Here is a 26,369-nt window from a genome sequence, read left to right as displayed (position 1 = left end):
CGTGGAGAAAGAAGGAGATGGTGCTCATCAGTATTGCCCCTTTTTTAGGAAATGTGAATTTCACCGTGAGTGCAGAGGCACTGGCGTCTCAAGAGATATGTGGGAATGATGTGGCGGTGGTCCCTGAATATGGCAAGAAGGACACCATTATTAAGTCCCTGCTGGTTGAAGTAAGTAAACCTACCCATTCGATAGGTCATCATGAGCCAATAAAAACAATGGTGCGTTGAAGGTTCCAAGTTTTAAGTAAGAAGGGCTAAGTAATACATAAGCACAGAATATTTCACAATAGTCTCTCCTCTCTCTCTTTATCTCTCAGTCTCTATCTATCTTTCTCTCTTGATACTTACATAATTTTTCCTCATTTTCTACTCTATCAACCTATCTCCTTCATATTGCTTATACTTATCGACTCTTTATGTGATACATTTGGAAGTCAGCTCCAATTCTTCTCTTCATGATTAGGAAATTGGTGGTTCCACTATCAACATAATTGTCCATTTTTACCTCTACCTTTCTTTCTTTCCACCTACAGCCTGAAGGACTAGAGAAGGAAGCAACATTTAATTCCCTGCTCTGCCCATCAGGTAAGAGTCATTCATCATAATTAGAATAGCATTGACTAAAGTTTCTATAATATTTAAAGTTCAGAGAATCCTCTATCTTATCCCTACACCTCCCTATGAGCTAAGACCCAAAGAACCATTGACTCATTTGATAAATGAGGGAACTAGTTCTTAGAGAAGCCACATAATTTGATCAGGAGACTATCCCTAGCCCATGCTTTCCAAATTTTTATCTGTTATAGCACCTGTACAAACACCCAAATGTCCTTCCATGTATGACGTGGTTACATAAAAAGTGAGTAGAATCAAATGAATATTGCCAAAAGGAATGTTTCCTTGAATATTTAGTTACATACCAAATGGGTAGCCAAATTCAAGCCACCTCAACATTGAATTTTGCATAGGCAAGAGCATTTGATAATGGGACCATGCTGTGTCCTAAAGAAAGAATTGTCTTAGCCTATACCATTATTGTCATATCAATATTTGTTTGATGCCAATCTTGTACCTAATGTTCTATCAGTCATTTGAGAAGATACTAAAGAAACTCACACCAGAAGATATAACTTTATTTTGGTGGAGAGTGTTCTAGTCTAAACAAAAACACAGAATGTTAATACACTAAGAAAGTTATCAGCACAATATGTTCTCACCTCAAACAATGTCAAATCAATATCATATATGTCTTTTTTGCCTTTCTCTTCCATTTATATAATATTCAGTTTATATAATATTTATATATATATTTCTCTTCTGTTTGTATAATGACAGTTCTGTTTATTATGCTTATTATACTCTCAAGACTTCAAATATATAAAATGTGTTCTAAAAACATAATTGCCTGGTTGTTTAGCCTTATTTCTACATTTAAGTAAATTTGCCACCAAATCCTTTTATCTTGGTATGACTTCCATCACTGAGCTCTTCATTTTTATTTATTTCTTGTGTATCTAGGGCTAATCATCAAGTAGTTTTATTAAAATTAACTTAATTGCCCATGTGATATAAAAATACTTTCTCCTTTACAAGATAAAACAAAACTTCAGGGGCGCCTGGGTGGCTCAGTGGGTTAAGCCTCTGCCTTCAGCCCAGGTCATGATCTCAGCGTCCTGGGATGGAGCCCCACATCGGGCTCTCTGCTCAGCAGTGAGCCTGCTTGCCCCTCTCTCTGCCTGCCTCTCTGCCTACTTGTGATCTCTCTCTCTCTCTCTGTCAAATAAATAAATAAAATCTTTAAAAAAAAAAACAACTTCATATTAAAGGGAAACTTTGTCAATACTTTAACTATCATCCATGTATGTTTAGAAATAATATGCACATGAATTTGCTTATATATATGTGATTTATATAAATGGTATATGTTTCATTCTATAACTAACATATTATAACTTTTTACTGAGCAACCTGTTTTAGAAATCTAGCCATATTAAATTATAGAACTAGGTAATCTTTTTTAGTCCCTTTTAATTCCATACTATCAATATATCATGGTTCTGATTGTTTTTTAGCTATTGCTCAATTTTTCTTAACTATTTGCCAGAATGAATGAATGAATGAATGCCTCCTTATATACACATGCAAATATATTTAAGGTAGATACCAAAATGTGAAATTCCTAAGAGGGAACATGTATATTCTTAAATTTTAATAGAACTTAAAAACCTTTCCTTTATTACCGAAATGTGTTAATATTCCTACCAGTTTATATTGTCCTGCACAATCACCATCATCTTTAACCATCAGAGTTTTCAATTTTCCTGAAAAATTTGCATGAAAAATAGTGTTGTTTTGATCTTAATTTCTATACTCACAAGTGAATATGAGCTTATTTTTACATATTCATGAATGACTTCATATCCTTTGACCATTCAGGTTCTAGTGGTTTGTCTTTTTTTCTGCTTCATCTGTATGACACTGATTCTTTATTGAATAAGTTGCAATTTTTTTTCTCTTTGCAATTTGTCTTTTACCTTTGCTTATGGCATCTGTTTTCTTATTTTTTTGAGTGAAGGTAAGAGAGGTTTCTTTAACATACAAATAATACATAAAAAAGTATGTATTACATTTATATCTCTTATTACATTTTTATGTGATAAGAACACTTAGTGTGAGATCTATCTTATTAACAAGTTTTTCTTTAATTAAGATTTTTCTTTATTTATTCGACAGACAGAGATCACAAGTAGGCAGAGAGGCAGGCAGAGAGAGAGGAGGAAGCAGGCTCCCTGCTGTGCAGAGAGCTTGATGCGGGGCTCAATCCCAGGACCCTGAGATCACAACCTGAGCCGAAGGCAGAGGCTTAACCCACTGAGCCACCCAGGTGCCCCTTATTAGCAAGTTTTTAAGTGTACAGTATGATATTGTTAATAGTAGGCACTGTTCTAGAATGTATGTTGGTACAACCACTCTGGAAAACAAGATGGAAGCTCCTCAAAAAATTAAAAATGAGCTACCCTATGACCCAGCAATTGCACTACTGGGTATTTACCCAAAGATATAAATGACATGATCCAAAGGGGCACGTGCCCCCCAATGTTTAGAGCAGCAATGTCCACAATAGCCAAACTATGGAACGAGCCCAGATGTCCATCAACAGATGAATGGATAAAAAAAAGACGTGGTGTATATATATATAATGGAATATTACTTGGCCATCAAAAAAATTAAATCTTAACCATTTGCGACAATGTGGATGGAACTAAAAGGTAGTATGCTAAGCAAAATAAATCAGTCAGAGAAAAGCAATTATCATGTGATCTCACTGATATGTAGAATTTAAGAAACAAAAGAGAGGATCATAGAGGAAGGGAGGGAAAAATAAAATAAGACAAAATGGGATAGGGAGACAAACCATAAGAGACTCTTAACTAGAGGAAACAGGGGTGCCTGGGTGGTTTAGTGTGTTAAGCATCTACCTTCAGCTCAGGTCATGGTCCCAGGTCCTGAAATCAAACCCCACATCACAGTCCCTGCTCAGTGGGGAGTCTGCTTCTCTCTCTCCCTTTGTCCCCTCCCCTGTTTGTCCTGTCTTAAAATCTTAAAGAAAAAAAACCAAAAAAAACTGCAGGAAACCAATTTAGGGTTCCTGGAAGGGAGGGGGATGGGGGGATGGGGTAACTGGGTGATGGGCATTAAGGAGGGCACATGGTGGAATGAGCACTGGGTGTTATATAAGACTGATGAAACTGAACTTTGCTTCTGAAACTGATAATGCACTATATGTTAATCAATTGAATTTAAATTAAATAGTAGGCACTGTTCTCTACAACATAATCCTCTTGAATAACTGAAACTTTGTACCTTTTTTTTTTTGAAATTTTGTACCCTTTGACAAAAGTTTCAATATTAATTTCATGAGGAAGGGCGGGCAGCATGAAAATAAATACTACATTTTCTTTCATCATCCTGAAATTTACCAGTACTAAAATGGCGGTACATATATGCCTGTCACCAGCAATTATTTTATTTTCAGTGAGTCAAATGTTGTTCATCTTCATCCCTCACTCCCACATCTTCCACAAAAATACTATCTTCATAACTGGTGAAATTTGATGGCAGTAAGGACAGAGAATTTTTTTTTTAAGATTTTATTTATTTATTTGACAGAGAGATCACAAGTAGGCAGAGAGGCAGGCAGAGAGAGAGGAAGGGAAGCAGGCTCCCTGCTGAGCAGAGAGCCCAATGCGGGACTTGATCCTAGGACCCTGAGATCATGACCTGAGCAGAAGGCAGCGGCTCAACCCACTGAGCCACCCAGGCGCCCAGGACAGAGAATTATTATAGAATTCAGGAACTTTCAGAGATTTTTTTCTTTGCTTGTGTATACATTAGGGTTTTTTTCATTACACTGTTGAATAAAGAGGTTAGAGATGAACACTAAAGAGATCATCTTGTGATAACCGTCTCATGCTAGCCACAGGATGACCACAACAGAGTCACAACATCATAGACACTTCTCAATCTGTAGCCTTCTTTTGGAATGCACTCTGCATATGGGGGGAAAAGAGGGATGAGGAAGGAGAATTTCTGGAAATCTCAGTTTCCCATTCGTACACATTTAAGATAAATACACACACACACACACACACACATGTGCATATGTGTATATATATATATATATATATATATATATATATTTTTTTTTTTTTTTTTAAACAAGCATATGAAAAGAGTGACAACTTTTCAGAAGTTTAAGTGTAAGGCACAGTTCTGGCTTCTGGGTTTGGAGCTCTTTAAGGAGTTACATGGCAGAAGTAATTTCCATTATTTCTCTAGGTGCTGAGGTATCTGAACAATTATCTTTGAAGTTGCCGGAGAATGTAGTAGAAGAATCTGCCCGAGCCTCCACCTTCGTATTGGGTAAGCTCCAGCCCTAGTGAATTATTCTGCTGTATTGATAGTTTTTCCTATTTCCTTTTCCATAAATACTCAAAAATCACAATTGTAATATTAACTTAGTTCTTCCCTCTTTCTTTGGACTTGTGTATTGTTCCCAATCATACTTCTGTCCAGGGACAGCTCACCCTTCCTAAAAATATTTATTTTTTAATCTTCCTAAAATTATTCATTTCTTCTTAATGATTCACATAGATTATAATCTATAAGCTTTATGACATTCCATCTCTCTCACTTTCTAGGAGACATACTGGGCTCTGCCATGCAAAACATACAAAATCTCCTCCAAATGCCCTATGGCTGCGGAGAACAGAATATGGTCCTCTTCGCTCCCAACATCCATGTTCTGAATTATCTAAATGAAACACAACAGCTGACTCCAGAAATCATGTCCAAGGCCATTGGCTACCTCAATACTGGTGAGTGATTAAATGAGTGAAGACTTCACAGTGTCATTTTAACAATAGATTGGATTTCCTAATAGGCTTGAGTTACTTACCAAGTCTATGATATGTTAGCGAATCATAGTATCATAGTTACTACGATAGGAAGGACAGTTAATTTTAAGCTTATTATCCAGGGTCCAACCTCTAATAAATGTTTAAAATGCAGAACCTTGTAACATATGACAGCAAAATTTAAGAAATACCACAAGAGAAACCAAAGCATTTTAGTAATTTCTCTGGCCGCAGCATACACAGTCTGTCATATTGTTTCATTAACCTTCCATTTCAGGTTACCAGAGGCAGCTGAATTACAGGCACCGTGATGGCTCCTATAGCACCTTTGGGGAGAAATATGGCAGGAATGAGGGCAATACCTGGTAAGTGATTGACAGTTCTTTGAGGTCCTATTTTTTTACCAGCTCTTTTACATATATTATCACAATTACATTCACAGTAACCTTATCAGATATGTATTATTAAACCTCTAGTTGGTTATACTTGACAAATATAGCAAGGTAACAAGCAGAAAAGCTGACATTCAACTATATGTTAGATTTGTCCCCCAAATTCATCCCGTTAGTAATAATCAAGGTATTCTTTCTAAAACAGCTAGTTTTTTAAGAGGAAGAGCGCACGAGCAGGGGGAGGGACAAAGGGAGAGAATCTTAAGCAGCCTCCGTACTCAGCACAGACTCTGACGTGGGGCTCTATCTCATGATCCTGAGATCCTGACCTGAGCCAAAAATCAAGTCAGACAATTAATTTCAGGTGGTTAACTGACTGAGCCACCCAGACACCCAGAAACAGCTATTTTTTTTAATGGTTACTTTTTTTCTAGAATAGCTCCCATAGCCGTGAGGTTCTTAATACATGGCCAGTGAACATATCTTCTAACTTCTAGATAAACCATGTTCACTTCAGCTTTTAATATGTTTTTAGATCACAGTCATCTTGACTGTGAATAAATTCACTCATAGGAAGAAAGAAAAGAGGAGAACCCAGGGACAAGCAACATTGTTTTAAAATCCCTAAGGCATGGGGCACCGGGGTGGCTCAGTCAGATAAGCACCTGACTCTTAATCTCAACTCAGGTCTTGATCTCAGGGTCATAAGTTCAAGTTCGGTGCTGGGCAACAAGGTGGGTGTACAGCCTACTTAAAAATAAATGGATAAATAAAATCCCAAAGGCAAACCAAAGCAGTTTGAAGTTATTCAATCTTCTTTTTTTAATTCTTTTTTTTATTCAATCTTCTAAGTAAGGAGATTCTGCCATCTACAGAAGGAAATCTCTAAAGAGAAGAAAGCCTTACTCAAATAAGTAAAAACAAGTAACATCAGAAGTTCTTATGGGGCACCTGGGTGGCTCAGTGGGTTAAAGCCTCTGCCTTCGGCTCAGGTCACAATCTCAGGGTCCTGGGATCGAGCCCTGCATCAGGCTCTCTGCTCATCAGGGAGACTGCTTCCCCCTCTCTCTCTGCCTGCCTCTCTGCCTACTTGTGATCTGTCTGTCAAATAAATAAATAAAATCTTTTAAAAAAAAAAAAAGAAGAAGAAGAAGAAGTTCTTAGACTCTCTGTAGCAATGAGAAAATGAGTCAGCAAGGAAATACTAGATGTAGCCGACGAATCAAGCAGTCTAAAGGCAATGGGAATTCTGAATACACAGGAATAATTGTCAGGTGACTCACATCAATGTAAGCAGTATCATAGGAAGCTTTTTCTGTGCCATAGTTATAAAACTATTGTAACAACATAAATATCATCTCCTCCGACCTGCTCAGGCTCACCGCCTTTGTAATGAAGACTTTTGCCCAGGCTCAAAACTACATCTTTATCGAGAAATCATACATCACCCAAGCCCTCATCTGGCTCTCCCAAAAGCAGAAGGACAATGGTTGTTTCAGGAGTTCCGGGTCTCTGCTCAACAATGCCATTAAGGTGAGGTGTTCTCATAGTTCGTTTTTCTTTTTTTTTTCTAATAAGATTTTATTTATTTATTTGGGAGAGAGAGAGCGAGAGAGCACGAGCAGGGGGAGCAGCATAGGGCGAAGGAGAAGCAGGCTTTCTGCTGAGCAGGGAGCCCGATGTGAGACTCCATCCCAGGACCCTGAAATCATGACCTGAGCTGAAGGCAGACACTTAACCGATTGAGCCACCCAGGCGCCCTTGGAATTAGTTTTGATTTGTCCTTTTATGATGTCCACAAGGATGAGAGGAGGTAATAATATAGGAATTCCTTAACAAAGGTAACTAACTAACTAACTAAAAAATAAATACATGAAACCTGGATGGTACCAAGAAAGAGGGGATGGGACTTGGCTTGATTGTGGTAATTGGCCCCATGGGGATGAATCTGAGTGAGGATAAACTCCAGGACACAGCAGAAGGCAAAGAGTTAATGGGGAGCGTGCTCAGAAGTTAAATTACTCTGATCTCTCCCTCTGACTCTCACTTACAGGGTGGAGTGGAAGACGAAGTGACCCTCTCTGCCTACATCACCATTGCCCTTCTGGAGATTCCTCTCCCTGCCACTGTAGGTACTGCCTCCTCCCCTGCATAGTTCTAGATGCAATGACATTGCTGCCCTGCTGTCAGAACCATCCCTCTGCTCAAAGTCCAGTGTCAGCTCTTTTATGCCAGGACGGTGCTTCCCAGATCAGCAGAAAATTTGGACAATCCACTAAGAAAGATTGACACCATCCCAGTGATGCCCCTAAGCTATTTCTCCCCTATGGACCTCCCACTGCTGCCATATACACACCCAAAATGAATTCTAAAAATATGGCCTGCGTTCCTGACTTATGAATGTCATGATAACACGAAGATACTATTCTCTTGATCCACAAGAATAAGAATAGATGAACACATGCATTTGAAAATTGACCTGTGCTTACTTGGTTCCCTCTTTGTTCCCCACCCCAGCACCCCATTGTCCGCAATGCCCTGTTCTGCCTGGAGTCAGCCTGGAAGTCAGCAAAGGAAGAACCCCATGGAAAGCATGTCTACACCAAGGCACTGTTGGCCTACGCTTTCGCCCTGGCAGGTAACCAGGAGAGGAGGAGAGAAGCACTCAGCTCCCTTCATCAGGAAGCCGTGAAGGAAGGTAAGCACACATCTGTGGTCCTCTCCCAGCCCCCATTCTCTGTATCAAGAACCGTACAGCAAAACCCCCACACCTCCATCCTGTGAACCCTTTCCCCTGTCTTCTTTTGTCTATATCACTATAAGATCTGGGTTCTCTTAAGCAAGTCACACATCAAAAGATAAGAGGCAGCGTAGTGTAGTAGTGAGACGCCCAGCCCCTAGAGACTAGCTCCAAAGCGTCTTAACCTACGAGGCCTTGGACAACTCACTCACCATGTCTGTGTTTCAGTTTCTGCAATGATAAAATGGGGATAATAGTATTTACCTCATAGGGTTGTGTCAATATTAAATGAATGAAAACAAGCAAAGCACTTAGTAAATAATATGGTACAAGTAAGTGCTGTGAAAGGATTACCTATTGTGATTTTAATAGCCATTCTTTTTTTTTAAGATTTTATTTATTATTTGACAGAGATCACAAGTAGGCAGAGAGGCAGGCAGAGAGAGAGGAGGAAGCAGGCTCCCCGCTGAGCAGAGAGCCCGATGCGGGGCTCGATCCCAGGACCCTGAGACCATGACCTGAGCCGAAGGTAGAGGCTTTAACCCACTGAGCCACCCAGGTGCCCCTTTAATAGCCATTCTTAAGATACACCCAGTCCTTTCCTGGTGCATCATATCTTCTTAAACATAAGAAAAGACTGAAGGAAGTAACCTCATAAATAAATTCTGGTATTTTATGCTCATATCAAAAGTCTGATAATGTTGACAAATCTATTCATATTCACACAATATTTCTATGTGTACAGTGGTCTATATGAGGGGTCAAAGAAATAGAAAATAAAAATGCAAATAATACTTTATCCCGTAAAACATATTCTACCTTTCGCCCTTGACAGTGCCATTAATTGCTTATCCTTAAAATGTATTGGGAATATTTCAGATATGTAAACCACTTTATACTTTCCTCCCAGTTTAAGAAATACGAAATTACCAGTGCAGGAAAAATTCCCTGTGTACCACTCCCACCCCAAAAGGTAGCCATTATCCTGAATTTGTCCTTATAATTTCCCTGGGTTTCTTTATTTTTCCTACATACCTATTTCTAAACAATATTCAGAATTTTTACGTGTTCCTCATCTTTAAATGAACAGTATCACACTTTTGAGTATTTCTGCATCTTGTTTTCTTGCCTGTTTGTCTGCCTTTTGTTTTTGACATTGAACCTTGTGGGAAGAGGAGGCCCCATATGAGTGCCTGTGGCTCTAATTCATTATTTTCACTGCCACATAATATCTCACAATATATACATAGGTCATGATTTATAGTAAGGAGTCTCTCCCTCATGGATGTTTTCTTGTTTCTTATTTGTGGTTATTGCAAGCCACGCTGCAATGAACACAAACATGCCTCCTTGTACCTGTGTGAGTTTCTCTAAGCTACACTTCCAAGAAGTGAATTGCTGATTAGCAGGCTAAGCACATCTTCCTCTTTGCTGGATATTCCCAAATTGCTCTCCAAAGAGCAGTTTCCTTTCCCACGGCAGCGTAAATCAGTTCCTATTATTTTCCATCTTCGTCAGCCTTTGGTATTTTAAGGATTATGTACTTTTTCTGGCCTAAGGAGTATGAACTCCATTATCTCATGTCATCTGTGATCCTCACAAGAAACTTCTATAGAAAAATTTGTAGAGGGGCGCCTGGGTGTCTCAGTGGGTTAAAGCCTCTACCTTTCGGCTCAGGTCATGGTCTCAGGGTCCTGGGATCGAGCCCCGCACCGGGCTCTCTGCTCAGCGGGGAGCCTGCTTCCTCCTCTCTTTCTCTGCCTGCCTCTCTGCCAACTTGTGATCTCTGTCTGTCAAATAAATAAATAAAATCTTTAAAAAAAAAAAAAAAGAAAAACTTATAGAAAATTTAACAAAGCCTAGATAAGGTCTGATTAACATCAAAAAGAGGAAATCCCCACAGCTGGTGAGGGATCTTGCTCTGCTTTCTCCCCGACAACCCAACCACAGCAACTTTTTGGAAACTGACGGCTGTGGGCTTCTGACTCCAGCAACATCTGCCTTCACCTAACTTAAACAAACCAAGTTCAGATTTACACAGAAGGAAAAGCGTCTAGATAAGGTTCAAGAGTGTACTCCTCACTTCAGCTCTGGCTTAGACACTTTCACTTAAATTAAATAAGAATAGGTAGTCACTCATAAATCTCTTTTTCTCATCTCCAGAGGGTTCTGTCCATTGGGAGCGACCTCAGAAACCCAGGGCACCAGTGGGGCATTTTTATGAACCCCCGGCTCCCTCAGCTGAGGTGGAGATGACATCCTATGTGCTCCTGGCTTACCTCACGGCCCAGCCTGCCCCGACCTCAGAGGAGCTGACTTCTGCCTCGCACATCGTGAAGTGGATCACAAAGCAACAGAATTCCCACGGGGGCTTCTCCTCCACCCAGGTCTGTGTTTCCCAGAACCTTTCACTTCACCTTTAGGTAACAAAAGTTTTGGGATGGGCACCTGAGTGGCTCAGTGAGTTAAAGGCTTTGCCTTCGGCTCAGGTCATGATACCAGGATCCTGGGATTGAGCCCCACATCGGGCTATCTGCTCAGTGGGGAGCCTGCTTCCCTTCCTCTCTTTCTGTCTGCCTCTCTGCCTGCTAGTGATCTCTGTCAAATAAATAAATAAAATATTTTTTAAAAAAAAGTTTTGGGGACGCCTGGGTGGCTCAGTTGGTTAAGCTGCTGCCTTTGGCTTGGGTCATGATTCCAGTGTCCTTGCTTGGCGGGAATCCTGCTTCTCTCTCTGCCTCTGGCTGCCACTCTGCCTGCTTGCGTGTTCTCTCTCTCTCTCTTTGACAAATAAATAAATAAATAAAATCTTTTAAAAAAAGTTTTGAACAAGCTATAAAGACACTCAAGAAGAAAAACTGAAGTTGAGAATAACTTGAATGAGGTAAATATTACTAGTATTCAGGGATAGTGAGAAATAAGGAAAAATGAAAGTCAAAGAGGGCTAAAAAGAAAATGTCTGCAATCCTGGGACCCCATCCTTGTTACCATCATGGACCTCTCCTCCCAATAAAAACTCTACCTCCCTAAAGAAATGGGACCTGGTATGCAATGGCCACAGCAGAATGAATTTTAAAAAAACAAAACAACAACCAAAAAAAAAAAAAAACCGACCTTCTGGAATCTTCTGGAAGTTCTAAGAGTGCCTTTCAAACTGTTCCCAGGAATGCTGCCCAAAACCCAGTAACCTCTCCTTGCAAATCTCTCCATTCGTAGGTCCCCTTTAACTGGCTTATTTTAAAGTGGACACATTTTATACTCCTACTATTCACCTCTTACTATACAAACATCTGTTCACCAGGAGCATGAAGAATTTTCTTTACTGGGCCAACATCCTAAGCCTAACTCTATAATCTTATATTTGAAAAATTCATCAATATGTACACAGCAGGTCATTTCATCTTCAGAGAATTTAGAGGTTAGCCTACAGGCTTAACCTAAAAGAGAAATAGAAAGTGACAAAATGGCATCCCATCTTTTTTCCATTGTAATTTCTCTCTTACTTTTCCATATGAATGGAAAAAACTGAATACTTTTATTACAAGCCATTCTTTCTTAGTAATCTATTATTTAATGGTGAGTGTTGTGAAATGTGTAAGCCTGATGATTCACAGACCTGTACCCCTGGGGCCAATAATACATTATATGTTAATAAAAATAATTTTTTTAAAAACCTGGAAAAAAAAAAGAAATCTATTCTTTAAAGACTCATTCAGGTTCAGGTTCAGTGCTGATGAGAATGGAGAATATGACGTGGGGATGGGAGGAATCCAGACTTCCAATAAAAAAGGGAGAGCCAAATATAATTATAATTAAGCATGACCCTAATCATGGCTGCAAAGGACCTTGGGCTTCCTCAGGGCACTGACCTCACCGCAGAGCAGAGTTTCATCTGGGCTGAGAGCCAGACTGAATTTTGGCTGAGTGGTGGTGGGTATGACCATAGTTACCAAATTGGACCTCTTAGGCAAACAGCTAATGCCAATAACTGATTCCAATTCATGTATATTTTCCACATTCCATATCCCACAAGTATTTATAGATTGAAAAAGATCTATTTTCTGAGAAATAAAATGCACTCCTGAAGCAGATATGTGACAGTTATGGTTCTATCTAAGAATTAAAATCAATCTTGAAATTAGAGCTCCAGTATTTAAGTAGTGAGGGGAGCAGGAGAGAGGGAATCAAGGCCCCCGTTGTGGTGGCTGACGTGGACCTTTGGGCTTCAGAAGGTTACCAAGCCTACGCAGGTTCTTCCACTCCTCTCTTCCAGGACACAGTGGTGGCTCTCCAGGCCTTGTCCAGATACGGAGCAGCCACCTTCACCAGGACTGGGAAGCCCACACAGGTGACCATCCAACATTCGGGAACACTTGTCGCAAAATTCCAAGTGGACGACAACAACCGCCTGTTACTACAGCAGACCTCACTGCCGAAGGTGCCTGAGGAATATACCATGACGGTGACAGGAGAAGGTTGTGTCTACCTCCAGGTGAGACTCTTGGTCCTCATTAGCCATTAATCTCTGACTCGGCAGAGGAGAGGGAAAGTCAGTGAAAAAGTTGAGGCAATTGGGAGGAGAAGAGAGAAACACAGATTTTTGTCTTTGATATTCCACAGACATCCCTGAAATACAATATTCTGCCAGAAAAGGCAGAGTTCCCATTTGCTTTGGAGGTACAGACTCTGCCCCAAACTTGTGATGGACCCAAAGCCCACACCAGCTTCCAGATCTCACTAAATGTCAGGTAAGACCTCTGCCTGAATCATCTAATTCTGGTTAGAACAACCAGTCCTCTTACTGGAGTTTGTCATTAAGCTGAGCAGCATGTCCATAAATATCTGCACTACATTTATTGAAAAAGCAGTGTGTCCTCGGGTTCATACAGAATTTTTCCGTGGTGGGGCATATATTCATGGTACGTCCCTGTCTCCAGGATCTATGCTTGTCGAACCTCATTATTTAAAGGTTAATTCCCCTCAATAACAGCTAAAAACAAAGAACATTCATCCTTGCCTCTGACCTGAATTCCTGATTTAATTCTAAGGTCATTGATTCATTCTCGGATTTCATTCTATTACAGAATATAAAATGTATATCCTATTATACATGTATGTATATGTACATGTAATATAGAATATTGTAATATTGTAATAGAATGTAAATACTGACCATTTCAGCAAGGATGCACCATAAAATGATAAGATCAGTTGACCAATAAGCCAATCTCATTTTATAGCTCTGTGTTCTAACATAATTTATTCAGTCTTATATTTATGGACTTTATATTTTACAAGTTTTATGCAGTTTTAATAAGGCTGTAATGGTAAACCTTTTGATATTTGATATCATCCTTGCTCTACCCAGGGCAGATATGGAGAATTCCTGAAAAGCATGAATAGAAGGAAGTAGTGACTCTCTAGTTAGAATTCCTACTGGCAATAAATAAATCTCAGATTATATACAAAATAATCAATTTGGGGGGAAAATAAATATATATGCAGCAGTATTCAGATAGCTCCAGGGCTAACAAAAAATATATCTGTCCACAAGAATATTCTAACCTGGGTGGGGATACTATTCAGGAAAAAAAGTTAAAGTATATGTCACAAATAACTGGCAGAAATTAGAGGTCTCAGACCCAGCTCTGCATCACATGCTTTCTCAAACTGCGCTGCCTCGAGTCCACACACGTGAAGTCCTGACTCATCGGGTCTAGGGTACAGCCTGGTCTTTGTGGCTTCAACACATTCCCTGGAGATTGTAATGCTTCCGCTTGGGGAGGACATTTAGGAAGACTTCCATGTACCTTTGAGGGCAGTGAGTGCTTGCTCTAGGCATAGAAAATGAGAATATTTAGTAACACAGAAAACCCTAACTCCTTTCTTCTCTGAATCTTCAGTTACACCGGGAGTCGTCCCGCCTCCAACATGGTGATTATTGACGTGAAGATGGTGTCTGGCTTCATTCCCCTGAAACCAACAGTGAAAATGGTAGGTCTAGCGTATGTCCAGGAGGCTATATTTTATTTAATGTTTTAGGTATCTCTGGACTAAGAAAATATTAAAATCTTTTCAGTCACTTCTATCAAACACAAATACTTTCTCCAAAGTCAGAAATATAATATGATATATATATGTATAACATAATATAATATAACATAAAACATGTTTCATACAGGTTTTTTGGTTTTTTGGTTTTTTGGTGTGTGTGGTTTTTTTTCCCTCATTAAACTTTGTTTTAGGGGGTCTCAAAATTCTCTGACAGATTTTTTTTTAAGATTTTATTTATTTATTTGACAGACAGAGATCACAAGCAGGCAGAGAGAGAGGAGAAAGCAAGCTCCCCGTGGAGTGGAGAGCCTGATGTGGGGCTCGATCCCAGGACCCTGGGATTATGACCTGAGCTGAAGGCAGAGGCTTTAACCCACTGAGCCACCCAGGAGCCCCACTGACAGATTTTTTAGTCAAGTTGCTCCCACTAGAAAGTACTTGTTTTTAAAACTAGTAAGTTAAAACTCACACATGCACATATGCACAAATGAATGATCCACAAAACATTCTCTCTTCCCTCTGAAGGTTTTCTGGGACATTTTTATCATTTTATCATTAACCAGTCTTCCTTCTAGACTTAAATGGCCAATTGAGACACACAGTACTGTGATCATTCTTCTACGGCTGGTTAGGACTGGGGTTGCAGGCATTAGGGATAATATTCATTGAGCCTCCTGAGCTTTCCAGGCAGACATGGTGACCTTGCCAACTCCAGCAGGCTTCCCGTCCACTGCTTTGATGACAACCACAGAGACTGTCTGTTTCATGTTACAAACAGCTCTCTTCCAAGAGCCACACCTACTAGAAGAATGTCAGCAAGCTCCTGCTTTCATGGAGCTTAGACACTTAAGAAGATAAAGCTTGGGACACCTGGCTGGCTCAGTCAGAAGAGCATGAAACTCTGGATCCTCAGGGTCATGAGCTTGAGGCGCATGTTGGGTGTAGAGGGTTACTTAAATAAATAATAAATAAAACTTTTTAAAAAAAAGAAGATAAAGCTTATGCACCAGTGGAAAAAAATACAAAAATGACCAATAAACAAAAATGACCAATAAATATTAACTCTAATTATTACAGAAGTTCAGAGAAAAATGAGATTGCTGTAAGAGCAAGCAAAAAAAAAAGTTTTAAGAAAACCCTCCTTCATGAAGGAATAGAATGTACATTGAACTTCGAAATACAGAAAATTCCCAACTTTAGGATACTTGTTTCACTTTTCTTCAGATACATCAACTTCACACATAGGTCATGTGTCCTACTAATATCAAACCCTGCATCCCAATTATCTCTCATTTTTTATGTAAAAACATTATCATCTTCACTTACAAAAATCACTTGAAGAAACTTTACCCTCAGGCTTAATTTGGTAATAAAAATTCTTCGTTTCTCTGGTTTTCCCAGAGGCTTCATCTGTTTATTAACATTTGTGATGTATTAATTTTCTTCAGCTTGAAAGATCTAACCATGTGAGCCGAACAGAGGTCAGCAACAACCATGTTTTGATTTATCTGGATAAGGTGAGAGCCCTGCCAATCTAATTGCAAAAAAATATAGGTAATATATAGGTAATAATCTCTTGAAGGGAGATATACTAATCCTATCCTAAGGAAAGTGAATGAAGGCATTTTGGAGACATCGCCTCCATGGCAAAAGTTTGAGCATTCTAATATTAATTCCAGTAAATACTCTCCTCTTCTTTATCTGAAATTCATGTAAGACTATGGGAAAAAATGACTATTATAATATGGGGATATGAATACTTCTTGGACCTCATAAACAAAAAATTCTCTGCACAATGTGTTTATGTCCATAACCTATTTTTGAAGATATCAAGTAACATAAGAAAAAAAACCCAATGGTTTCTTCCTTATATTATTATATCAACATCAACATAATTGATGTTATACATTACATATTACATATATCATACCTCAGATATATCAATTATATAATTCACAGCTCAATTATTATATCAACAGTATAAAAGAGGGAAATACCATTTCAGCAAGGATACACCATAAACTGATAAGATCAGTCAACCAATAAGCCAATCTCATTTTATAGTTCTTTGTTCTAACATAATTTATTCATCTTATACTTACAGACATTATATTTTACAAGTTTTGTGAAATTTTAATAAGGCTGTAATGATAGATCTTTTGTATGACTTGTTAAGCCAACACAGTATTTCTACAAGATAGAGAAGTAAAACTATACCAAATCTCTGGATACAGAAAAACGAATATCGCCATTCACCCAACAAAATCATGTATCATTCACCCTTTACAAAGAGCCCATGGACCAGTATTGATCAGAGTATATGAATTGTTTGGGTTATTTAAGCAAAATTTAGGGATATTTTCATTCACCCTGGGAGCTTTCTAGGAGCCACTTAAGGACACTGTTAGTGGATAAAAAGTTTTTCTCTCCAAAAGTAGATGACTAATTAAACTCATTCAAAGAAGAGAGAAGAAAGCTTGTAATTCCCTTTTGCTTTCTAGGTGACAAATCAGACACTCAGCATGTCCTTCATGGTTCTGCAAGATGTCCCAGTAATAGAGCTGAAGCCAGCCATAGTGAAAGTCTATGATTACTATGAGACAGGTGGGTGTGGACAACTTTGACTTAGAAATTAAATTTCTGGTCACAAAAAATTTAGATTTGAGAAATGTGTGGGGGCAACTTATTATACTGTTCTTTTTGTCCCCATCAAGTCTGACTCTTCTCTGTCTTCTATACATATTATAGAAACTATCTATCATACAAATACATCAACTACTAACACAGACCACCTATAGGATATTTAGTTCCCTTTTCTTCAGATAAATCAACTGCAAAACAATGTGAGACTTAAATACATAGAACATTTGAACTGTCTTTCAGAAGTTTAGGGGAAAGAAATATACTGTATTTGAAGAGTTAACATAAAACAGCAAGCAATGTATGAAATGAATGATGCTGATGTTTCTGATACAATTCTCCCCATAATAAAATATTTTTTAACTGACCTGTATTCCATAAATCTTTCCCTCTCACTTCACCTAATGGTTTTGTTTTCATTCAGATGAGTTTGCAATTGCTGAGTATGATGCTCCTTGCAGCAAAGGTAAGTAATGCACTTTCCTTCCAAATGCAATCAGAACCCCTTGGCATGTCTCTTACACCCCTCCATAAAATTCTGGCTAACTATTTTTCATAAACATCGTCTTGCTCACAGTGCAACTTATTATAGAAAAATGCATTTATTGGGAAAGGGCCACTGATGGTCAAACTTCACATAGTTCATAGGATTATTTGTTGGATACATATAAGTAATAAATCTCAGTTCCCACTATACTAATCAGACCTCCTTAGACAGTATGCTACCCAGATCTGAGGGATGGAAGAGTCACTACTCAGGAAGCCCGAGTCCATCTTGATTCTCTCTTCTTTCCACTATCACAGATCATGGAAATGCCTGAAGATCATGAACGACAATGAAAACTGCTTTGCTGGGGTCCCTGTTCCACGGACTGAGGTCTCTGTGGAAGAAAAGAATTTTTGTGATCTATGAAGATTTGAAATAAACCTTTTTTTCTGGTTGATCTTTATCACTGTTTCCTCATTCATTCAATAAACATTTATTACATTTCCATATAATTCCCGTAGATTCCTGGGGTTAAAAATTCATAGAAATCAAGGGTTGAGGGACTTCAGAAAATGAGAACTATTACAGCGATGTTGGTCTAAGCAACCTTCATTAGGGGTTGCAAAGAAAGTATTGAATTATGCCCTAGGACAGTGTGAAGGGTGTTTGGTTACAGGAATACCCTAAGAAAAAGTCAGCGTGCATTTTAGGACTAGAAAAGAATTTCCACATTAAAGGGAAATAATGAAATACAATGTTGGATAAGTTACATTGGATGGCATCATCATTAGTTGGAACTTTACCTGAATAGGGGTTACATGTCCTCAGAACCAAATCTGCCATTGACTTATGCAAGTGATTTGTCAGTTAACTGTGGGTCTCAGGTTCAATAAAGGATGACAGATGGAAAATGCTTAAAGGGTGACACGTTAGAAGCAAGCTCTCTTAGGAGCGCCTGAGTGGCTCAGACAGTTGAGTTCGGGACTCTTGATTTTGGCTCAGGTCATGATCTTGGTGTCATGGGATCGAGCGCCATGTGGGACTCTCTCCCTCTCTCCCTCTCCCACAGCCCCTCCCCCCGACTCTCTCTCTCTCAAAAGAAAGTGAGCTCTCTTAGAAGAAAGGGTATATAGGACTCAAAAGCCCAAATAAGTATGTTATATTGGAGTATTTTTTTTTCCCAGAACATCAAGCCAGGATCAAAAGATAGGTGTAAACTCAAGGAGGAATTCAGAGGCAGAAATCACTGTCCAGGGGCGCCTGGATGGCTCAGCGGGTTAGGGCCTCTGCCTTCAGCTCAGGTCATGATTCCAGGGTCCTGGGATAGAGCCCCGAATCGGGTTCTCTGCTCGGCGGGAAGCCTGCTTCCCCCTCTCTCTCTGCCTGCCTCTCTGCCTACTTGTGATCTCCCTCTGTCACATAAATAAATAAAATCTTAAAAAAAAAAAAAAAAAAAAAAAGAGGGACGCCTGGGTGGCTCAGTGGGTTAAGCCACTGCCTTCGGCTCAGGTCGTGATCCTAGGGTCCTGGGGTGGAGTCCCGCATCGGGCTCCTTGCTCAGCGGGGAACCTGCTTCTCTCGCTGCCTCTGCCTGCCGCTCTGCCTGCTTGTGTGTACTCGCTTGCTCTCTCTCTCTCTCTGGCAAATAAATAAAATCTTTAAAAAAAAAAAAGAAAGAAAGAAAGAAATCAGTGTCCCCAGAATACCCAGTCTCTATATTTTCTTTGTGGTAAGTATTGAAAGCATTTATTTATGGGTGGAGGGACAGAAGCCTCAGGAGTTCACGGAGATCTCTGGAGTTGTCCTAGGAGTCCATGTCTTCATTTGGGTTAGTTTGACTGAAGCTTGGATGGTATCAGCTAAGAACTCTCAAGGACTTTGAAGTTCAAACGTTCTTAGCTCTATCCCTGGACTGGGCAAAAGTAAAAGATAAAAGCTATCACTGAAATTCACACATTCAGGCGGCCCCCCCAACTTGAATCCCAGATCACTTGCCCAGCTGCAGTAGCACAGCCGAGACCCCACACGGAAAAATTCACGGCGATGACGAGGCATAAGATTTATTCAGCACAAACTCGATAACCAGGGCCAAGCTAAAATCCTTCCAAAAACATAGGGAAGAAATTATTATCCTAATGGTGAAGTGGTCAGGGACTGGGTTTCCCTCTTCTGCGAATCCTCTTCCTTCCACATTTTACATTATTTGCAGTGTCATATGGTAGGGGAAAAGCACATGTTTTCACAGATGTGGAAAATGGAATGGACTCAAAATTCAACCCTGCTACTTAGCACCTACGGAATCTTACTCGCACTTAACTCCTCTCAAAATTCAGTTTTCTCATCGGTAAAGAAGGAAATCATTATCACCCTCCACAGGTGTGTGTGAGGGTGCAAAGACATCCACTGGAAGATGTTATTTATTTGACAAAGACACAGAGAGAGAGGGAACACTGTGAAGGCAAAGAAAAACAAGGCTGTACCCACCTCGAGTCTAGCCCTGACATAAGTACAGCCGTCTTGACAAAACAAAAGCTGGCACTTTGTACCCTGTCTCCACCCACTCCCCTCCCCTCGGTAGTATGTGTGACATCCTCAGCCACCCGGGGCTGCCCTAAAAGAAAAACAAATAGTTAACTTGCAGAGATCACAATCCTGCAAGACAGAGTCTCCCTTGGTTTACAAATGTCCTGGGGATTTACAACAAAGAAGCTATCTTAACAATAGCCCAATTTCCAGAGGCAAATAACTCAGTTCCCCCAGCCCTAATGTTGCCCTCCCCACCATAAAACTGAAGGAGGCTGAGGCAGAAGGAAATGGAAATAAAGTTAAATTTCTTCTAAACCCAAATCTCACTAACAAGGACACTTGATAGGAGAAATGTGAAACTTTATCTCTAAACCTCCAAGATAGTGTCGAGAATCATTCCCAAGCATATGGCCCACTGATATACATCTAAAGGGTCTCACGAGAAGATTTTCAGTAATAAATAACCTTTCTCCCAACAATAGCTAGCCCCGCAAGGTCCTGGAGACCTTGCTTCCAAAATTCCTTAGAGATTTACAACAGCCCCTTTGTCCTCACCCACCGCTGAGTCCACCCCTACTCTGCCTTTAAAACCTCTGACTGTAATCTGGTTTGGGGTCCAAGTCCCTACTCCGCTGTGTCGGGTATACTTGGGCCCAAGCTTAAGCTTGCTGAATAAACCCTCGTATGTTTACATCGGTGTTGGCTCCTTAGCGGTCTCTCGGATGCGAAAACTCGGGCATAACAAACACAAGCAGGAGGAGAGGGAGAGGGAGAAGCAGGCTTCCCGCCTAGCAAGGAGCCCGATGCGGGACTCCATGCCAGGAGCTGAGCGGCAGATGCTCAAGAAGGCAGATGCACAACTAACTCAGTCATCCAGGCGCCCCAACTAAATGATATTTTAAAGCCTGCCAGTAATAACATGATCTGTCCAAGGGAAATCTGTTCAGAAACGGGGATGCTCAAGGTTGTTTCTGAACAATAATAACAATGCACTGGAAAGCAATTAACCACAAAAAAGCAAATGTGAAATGGCTTACCATCTTAAAAATTACATTTTGAAGTCCAATCCTTTTCTCCAATTTCCTGTGCACAGAGTTAATAGAAATCTGAGGCTTTAAAAATATATTGGAAAATGCAAGTAATTGGGTCAATGCTCTTGTATTCATTGAGCTGGCAGAGAAGGGAGTGGGGAGATGACAAGGCAGGAGGAGGGGGTGCATCAGGCCTGAGCCTGAGCGGCTCCTGCAATGGTTAATGAAATATGACACCAAAGACACAGATAGTAAGAGAAAAAATAAGTAAACAGACCTTCGTTAAAATTAGAAACATCATGCATCAACGGACACTTTCATTTTTTTTATTTTTTTTTAAGATTTTATGTATTTATTTGACAGAGATCACAAGTAGGCAGAGAGGCAGGCAGAGAGAGAGAAAGGGGGAAGCAGGCTCCCCCAACAGATACTTCCAAAGACAATATTTGCAAATCACTTATCTGATAGGAGTATGACATCCAGAATATAGACAGAACTATAAATCAACAACAAAAACAGAACCCAATTTAAAAACATCAAAGTTGGGACACCTGGGTGGCTCAGTCAGTTAAGCGGCACCTTCGACTCGGGTCATAATCCCAGTGTCCTGGGATCGAGTCCCACATCAGGCTCCTCGATCGGCGGGGAGCCTGCTTCTCCCTCTGCCTCTGCCTGCCACTCTGCCTGCCTGTGCATGCTCTCTCTCTCTCTCTGACAAATGAATAAACATAAAATCTTTATAAATAAATAAATAAATACGTCAAAGCACTTGAATAGAGATTTCTCCAAAGAAGATACAAAAATGGCAAATACGTACACAACAGACACTCAACACCATTAGTCATCAGAGAAATGTAAATCAAAACTACAATGAGATACCTCTTTAAGCCTACTAGGATGAGTAATAAAAAAAAAAAAAGGAAAATAACAGTCGTTGCCCAGGATATAGAGAAATTTTAACCCTTATATATTGCTCCTAAGAAGGTAAAACCCATAGCCACTAGGAAAACACTTAGTGATTCCTCAAAAGATTAAACACTGAATTACTGTATGATTCAACAACTCCACTCCTAAGGACCAACTCACCCCAAAGATCTGAAAACAGCAGCTCAAACAGATACTCGTACACCCCTGTTCACAGCAGCATTATTCACAATAAGGTAGAAGTCAAGCGTCCATCATCAGATGAATGGAAAAACAAAATGTGCTGTATACTTGGGCTGGAACATTATTCAGCCATAAAAAGAATGAAGTTCTGGTACACACTGCAACTGCAGGAAACTTGAAGACATTATGTCAAGTGAAGTGAGCCAGACGCACAAGGACAAAAACACTGTCTAATTCCACTTGTATGAAGTTATCTAGAATAGGCAAATTCATAGACAAGAGGTAGATTAGGGGCTACTGGGGGCAGGTGGAAGATGGGGGGGTGTGGCTATTGCATAGTGAATAGAGAGTTTGTCTTATGTCTTAGGAATGATGAAAAGGCTTCTTTAGGGGTACCTGGGTAGCTCAGTCGTTAAGCGTCTGCCTTCGGCTCAGGTCATGATCCCAGGGTCCTGGGATCAAGCCCCAAATCGGGCTCCCTGCTCGGAGGGAAGCCTGCTTCTCTCTTTCCCACTCCCCCTGCTTGTGTTCCCTCTCTGGCTGTCTCTCTCTGTCAAATAAATAAATAAAATCTTTAAAGGAAAAAAAGAAAAGAAAAGGCTTCTTCAGAACTAGTAGGAATGGTTGCACAACATTGCATATGTAATTAATGCCACTGGGTTGTACATTTAAACAATGGTTAAAATGGAAAATTTTATACTGACATTTTTTCCACCAATTTTTGAAAAACAAAAAAATAGAAACCACAATTTGGATATTGAAATGTAATAAAATGTAGTATTGCACAATATAACACTATAGGGCAGCTAAAATGAATTATCTGTCTCTTTATACGTAGCAACATGGCTTGTGAAACACTACAACTGGGAGAACATAGCAAATTTTAGACTGACTATATGCATAATGCTACCGTTATAGAGAAAAAACACACAGCCGTGAGTTTTTTTCTCTTGAGATACATAGATGGATGTAAAACAGTGATTTTTTTTTTAAAGATTTTACTTATTTATTTGACAGAGAAAGAAATCACAAGTAGGCGGGGGGGGGGGGGGGGGAGGCTCCCCGCTGAGCAGAGAGCCCGATGCGGAGCTCGATCCTAGGACCCTGGGATCATGACCTGAGCCAAAGGCAGAGGCCTAACCCACTGAGCCACCCAGGCGCCCGGTGATTTTTTTTTTTTTTTTTTTTAATTCTAAATATCTCTCTGGAGAGTGTGGAAGACAGCAAATGGAGGGTAGTCACAGACAACTTTCTCTTCACTTGTAATCATCTTTTTTTTTTTTCTAAGTATGCTTTCTATGCTTTTAAAAGAATGGAAAGAAAACTTCCCTGGAGAGAAACAAAATAAATTAACAATGGATATTTCTAAAACGGGAAGTAGAAGAGTAGGGCTGATGAATGGAAGCCTTTTTTATTTTTTCTCTTTAATCTTCTGCATTTTTACCCAGTGTGTTTCATATGTTACTTTTGTCAGTTTTTAAATGCTGAATGGCTTCCCCACGTTACAAGCAATATTTAAGGCTGAGACATTGTTATTACTACACCTGTGAAATGTGATTATGAATTTATCTCTGATTTTTTATTGGAACATTCAGAAACTCTTCTTCTATTAGATGAAATTCTTACTTCTTTACACATAAATGGCAGATTTTACCCAGCTGGGGCAAGGAAAGAGAGAACTCAGCAAAATCAATGGGAAGTTTATGGGATCCCTTAGGGAAAAAAGTAAATACAATTGATTTGCATTTAAAATGCCCAGTGAGGGGGCGCCTGGGTGGCTCAGTGGGTTAAGCCTCTGCCTTCGGCTCAGGTCATGATCCTAGGGTGCTGGGGCTCTCTGCTCAGCGGGGAGCCTGCTTCCTCCTCTCTCTCTGCCTGCCTTTCTGCCTACTTGTGATCTCTCTCTCTGTCCAATAAATAAATAAAATTTTTTAAAAAATAATAATAAAATAAAATAAAATGTCCAGTGAGTCAGTTTGTTTAATTTGCCTTACAACCCAGAAAAAAGTTGAAAACAATAATAATAAAGCCTGGGTTTGGATTCCAGGCGTTGTCTGTTTGTGTTTGTTTTTAGCCCTCTATAACTGACCAGATGCTTGTGGACTATCACAAAAGATGTCTTTCATGCATCCATAAAAAAAAAAAAAAAAAAAAAAAAGGCAAGATGGAGAGACATTAAAACTCCCCTAGTCAAAAATTTTGCAGGGGGAAAAAAAAAAATTTTGCCATTGCATTGGACAATGGGCTTGGGTCATTTTGGGGAATAACAATAAAGAAACAAGATCTTAATGCTCAGAGGTTGACACGGTTACCAAAGTATTATATTTTTATCGCTTTTAGAAAGGAATGAAATTGCCTAAATTACCAAATTCATTTTTAAAATGAAAGAATTATAACCTGATGAATAGCAATGGTCTGAAAAACGTTTATTAGGTTTTTCATGTAGTGTATTCTGATTAGCCTCCCATAAAAACAAGTATAGAGAGTTAACATCATAGCATAGTTGGGCTGGTATTCTGAGAAGAAAAAATTGGTCATGTCCAGTTATTGGGCTTTTTGCATTTGAAAGCAGTTAATATTTAACTAGACAAAATGTCCCTCAGCTACCGTAGGACTCAGGCAAAGTGCAGCTAATGTACTCGTAGGACTCGGGCAAAGTGCAGCTAATGTACTCTTACGTCATTTATTCTGATAAAGTTCAAATACAAGACAGAGACTCCTAGAATGCAGGAAGACAGGAGAATTAATCCAGCCACACTGTAATTGTCATGGAAAACAAACATTTCATACAGCTTTCCTGTGCATCTAGCCTCATAATCCCCATCTGTGTCCACTCTCAAATATTCCTGCTTTCTGTTTCATGTTAATGAACCACACGTTCACTCAACAGTCATTCATTGAGCAGCCACACTGTGGACCAACAGGAAACGGAACAGAAGGCAAAATCTCTGCCTTCAGAGAACTTAATATTCTAGAGGATGTAGAAAGATTTAAAAATGTATATATATATAAACAAGAAATTTAAATTGTAAATAAGAAATGTTTCCTGCTATGGAGGGGGAAAAGGGGAGGACTGAAGTAGGGATGGGGCGTGGCTACAGCTCCGCTCCGTGTAGGGGTGCAGGAAAGACCTCTGTAAGAAAGTGTTGTAAAGTGTTGTAAAAGGTGAAAAAATACTGCTTAGGGAAATGCTAATCACTCCTCAACTACATTAATGTGCTGCAAAAAGAATCAAGGTGTGTCCCAAATATTGAACCCTCAGCCCTCAAAGCAGTCTCCTTTAGCTGCAACAAAACCTTTGACTTACTACTATCCTAAGCAAATATTCTCATTTTCCACGTGTGCCGTGATGTGGGAAAGTCTGGGGAACACTATTTTTTTTAAGATTTTTTAATTAATTTATTTGACAGACGGAGACCACAAGTGGGCAGAGAAGCAGGTAGAGAGAGGAGGGGGAAGCAGGCTCCCCACCGAGCAGAGAGCTGAGCAGGACCCTGGGATCATGACCTGAGCCCAAGGCGGAGGCTTTAACCCACTGAGCCACCCAGGCGCCCCCGGGAACACTATTCTACTGAAGAAACTGCAGGCAATGACGTGTCACTGGTAATAGGGTCTGAATCTTCCCAATGTCCACAAACTGGGAGAGTTGAAAATCTCTTATCAGGACTCCATAAGCTAGTCGTTCTCGACCGAGGAGACCGGAGACATCTTTGGCTGTCACAACTGGGCAAATGTTATTGACATCTAATGGGTAAAGGCGAGGAGGCAGCAAAACACACTACAATCACAGCACAGCCCCCCAGAATAAACCCTCATCTGACCCTAAATGTCCACAGTGCTGAGGTTGAGAGACTATTCTAAGATGAGGAACATCTAAGATGTGGGTTCTGGCTATAGGATTTCCATTCCCTGGACCCTCTACTACCACATCTGCTTTGACCCACTTCTGGCCACTGCTGAGAGCCATGACCCC

The 26,369-nt window shown here is 39.9% G+C and overlaps 2 protein-coding genes across 2 annotated transcripts in view; one reads left to right on the top strand and one right to left on the bottom strand.

The window, feature by feature from the left end:
- The window catches only part of LOC111142180 (alpha-2-macroglobulin), a 41,945-nt gene extending 23,762 nt beyond the window's left edge, over positions 1 to 18,183 (top strand). The window contains exons 21-36 of the mRNA XM_022495190.1: positions 49 to 170; positions 536 to 587; positions 4,842 to 4,925; positions 5,204 to 5,380; positions 5,697 to 5,784; positions 7,188 to 7,344; positions 7,865 to 7,939; positions 8,329 to 8,509; positions 10,715 to 10,938; positions 12,825 to 13,043; positions 13,172 to 13,299; positions 14,455 to 14,545; positions 16,054 to 16,122; positions 17,107 to 17,209; positions 17,670 to 17,711; positions 18,050 to 18,183. Of these exons, the coding sequence (XP_022350898.1) occupies positions 49 to 170; positions 536 to 587; positions 4,842 to 4,925; positions 5,204 to 5,380; positions 5,697 to 5,784; positions 7,188 to 7,344; positions 7,865 to 7,939; positions 8,329 to 8,509; positions 10,715 to 10,938; positions 12,825 to 13,043; positions 13,172 to 13,299; positions 14,455 to 14,545; positions 16,054 to 16,122; positions 17,107 to 17,209; positions 17,670 to 17,711; positions 18,050 to 18,066 (1,829 nt within the window). The 3' untranslated portion in view covers positions 18,067 to 18,183. The remainder of the gene's footprint in view (positions 1 to 48; positions 171 to 535; positions 588 to 4,841; positions 4,926 to 5,203; positions 5,381 to 5,696; positions 5,785 to 7,187; positions 7,345 to 7,864; positions 7,940 to 8,328; positions 8,510 to 10,714; positions 10,939 to 12,824; positions 13,044 to 13,171; positions 13,300 to 14,454; positions 14,546 to 16,053; positions 16,123 to 17,106; positions 17,210 to 17,669; positions 17,712 to 18,049) is intronic.
- The window catches only part of LOC111142013 (killer cell lectin like receptor G1), a 67,330-nt gene continuing 58,204 nt past the window's right edge, over positions 17,244 to 26,369 (bottom strand). Inside the window, exon 8 of the mRNA XM_022494936.1 lies at positions 17,244 to 18,126. Coding sequence (XP_022350644.1) covers positions 18,070 to 18,126 — 57 coding nt within the window. The 3' untranslated portion in view covers positions 17,244 to 18,069. The remainder of the gene's footprint in view (positions 18,127 to 26,369) is intronic.

Source organism: Enhydra lutris, unplaced genomic scaffold, assembly GCF_002288905.1.
Source record: "Enhydra lutris kenyoni isolate GAN:26980312 unplaced genomic scaffold, ASM228890v2 scaffoldscaffold7, whole genome shotgun sequence".
NCBI lineage: Eukaryota > Metazoa > Chordata > Mammalia > Carnivora > Mustelidae > Enhydra > Enhydra lutris.
Note: the sequence above shows the minus strand (reverse complement) of the source record. Positions and strands in the feature narration are given on the sequence as shown.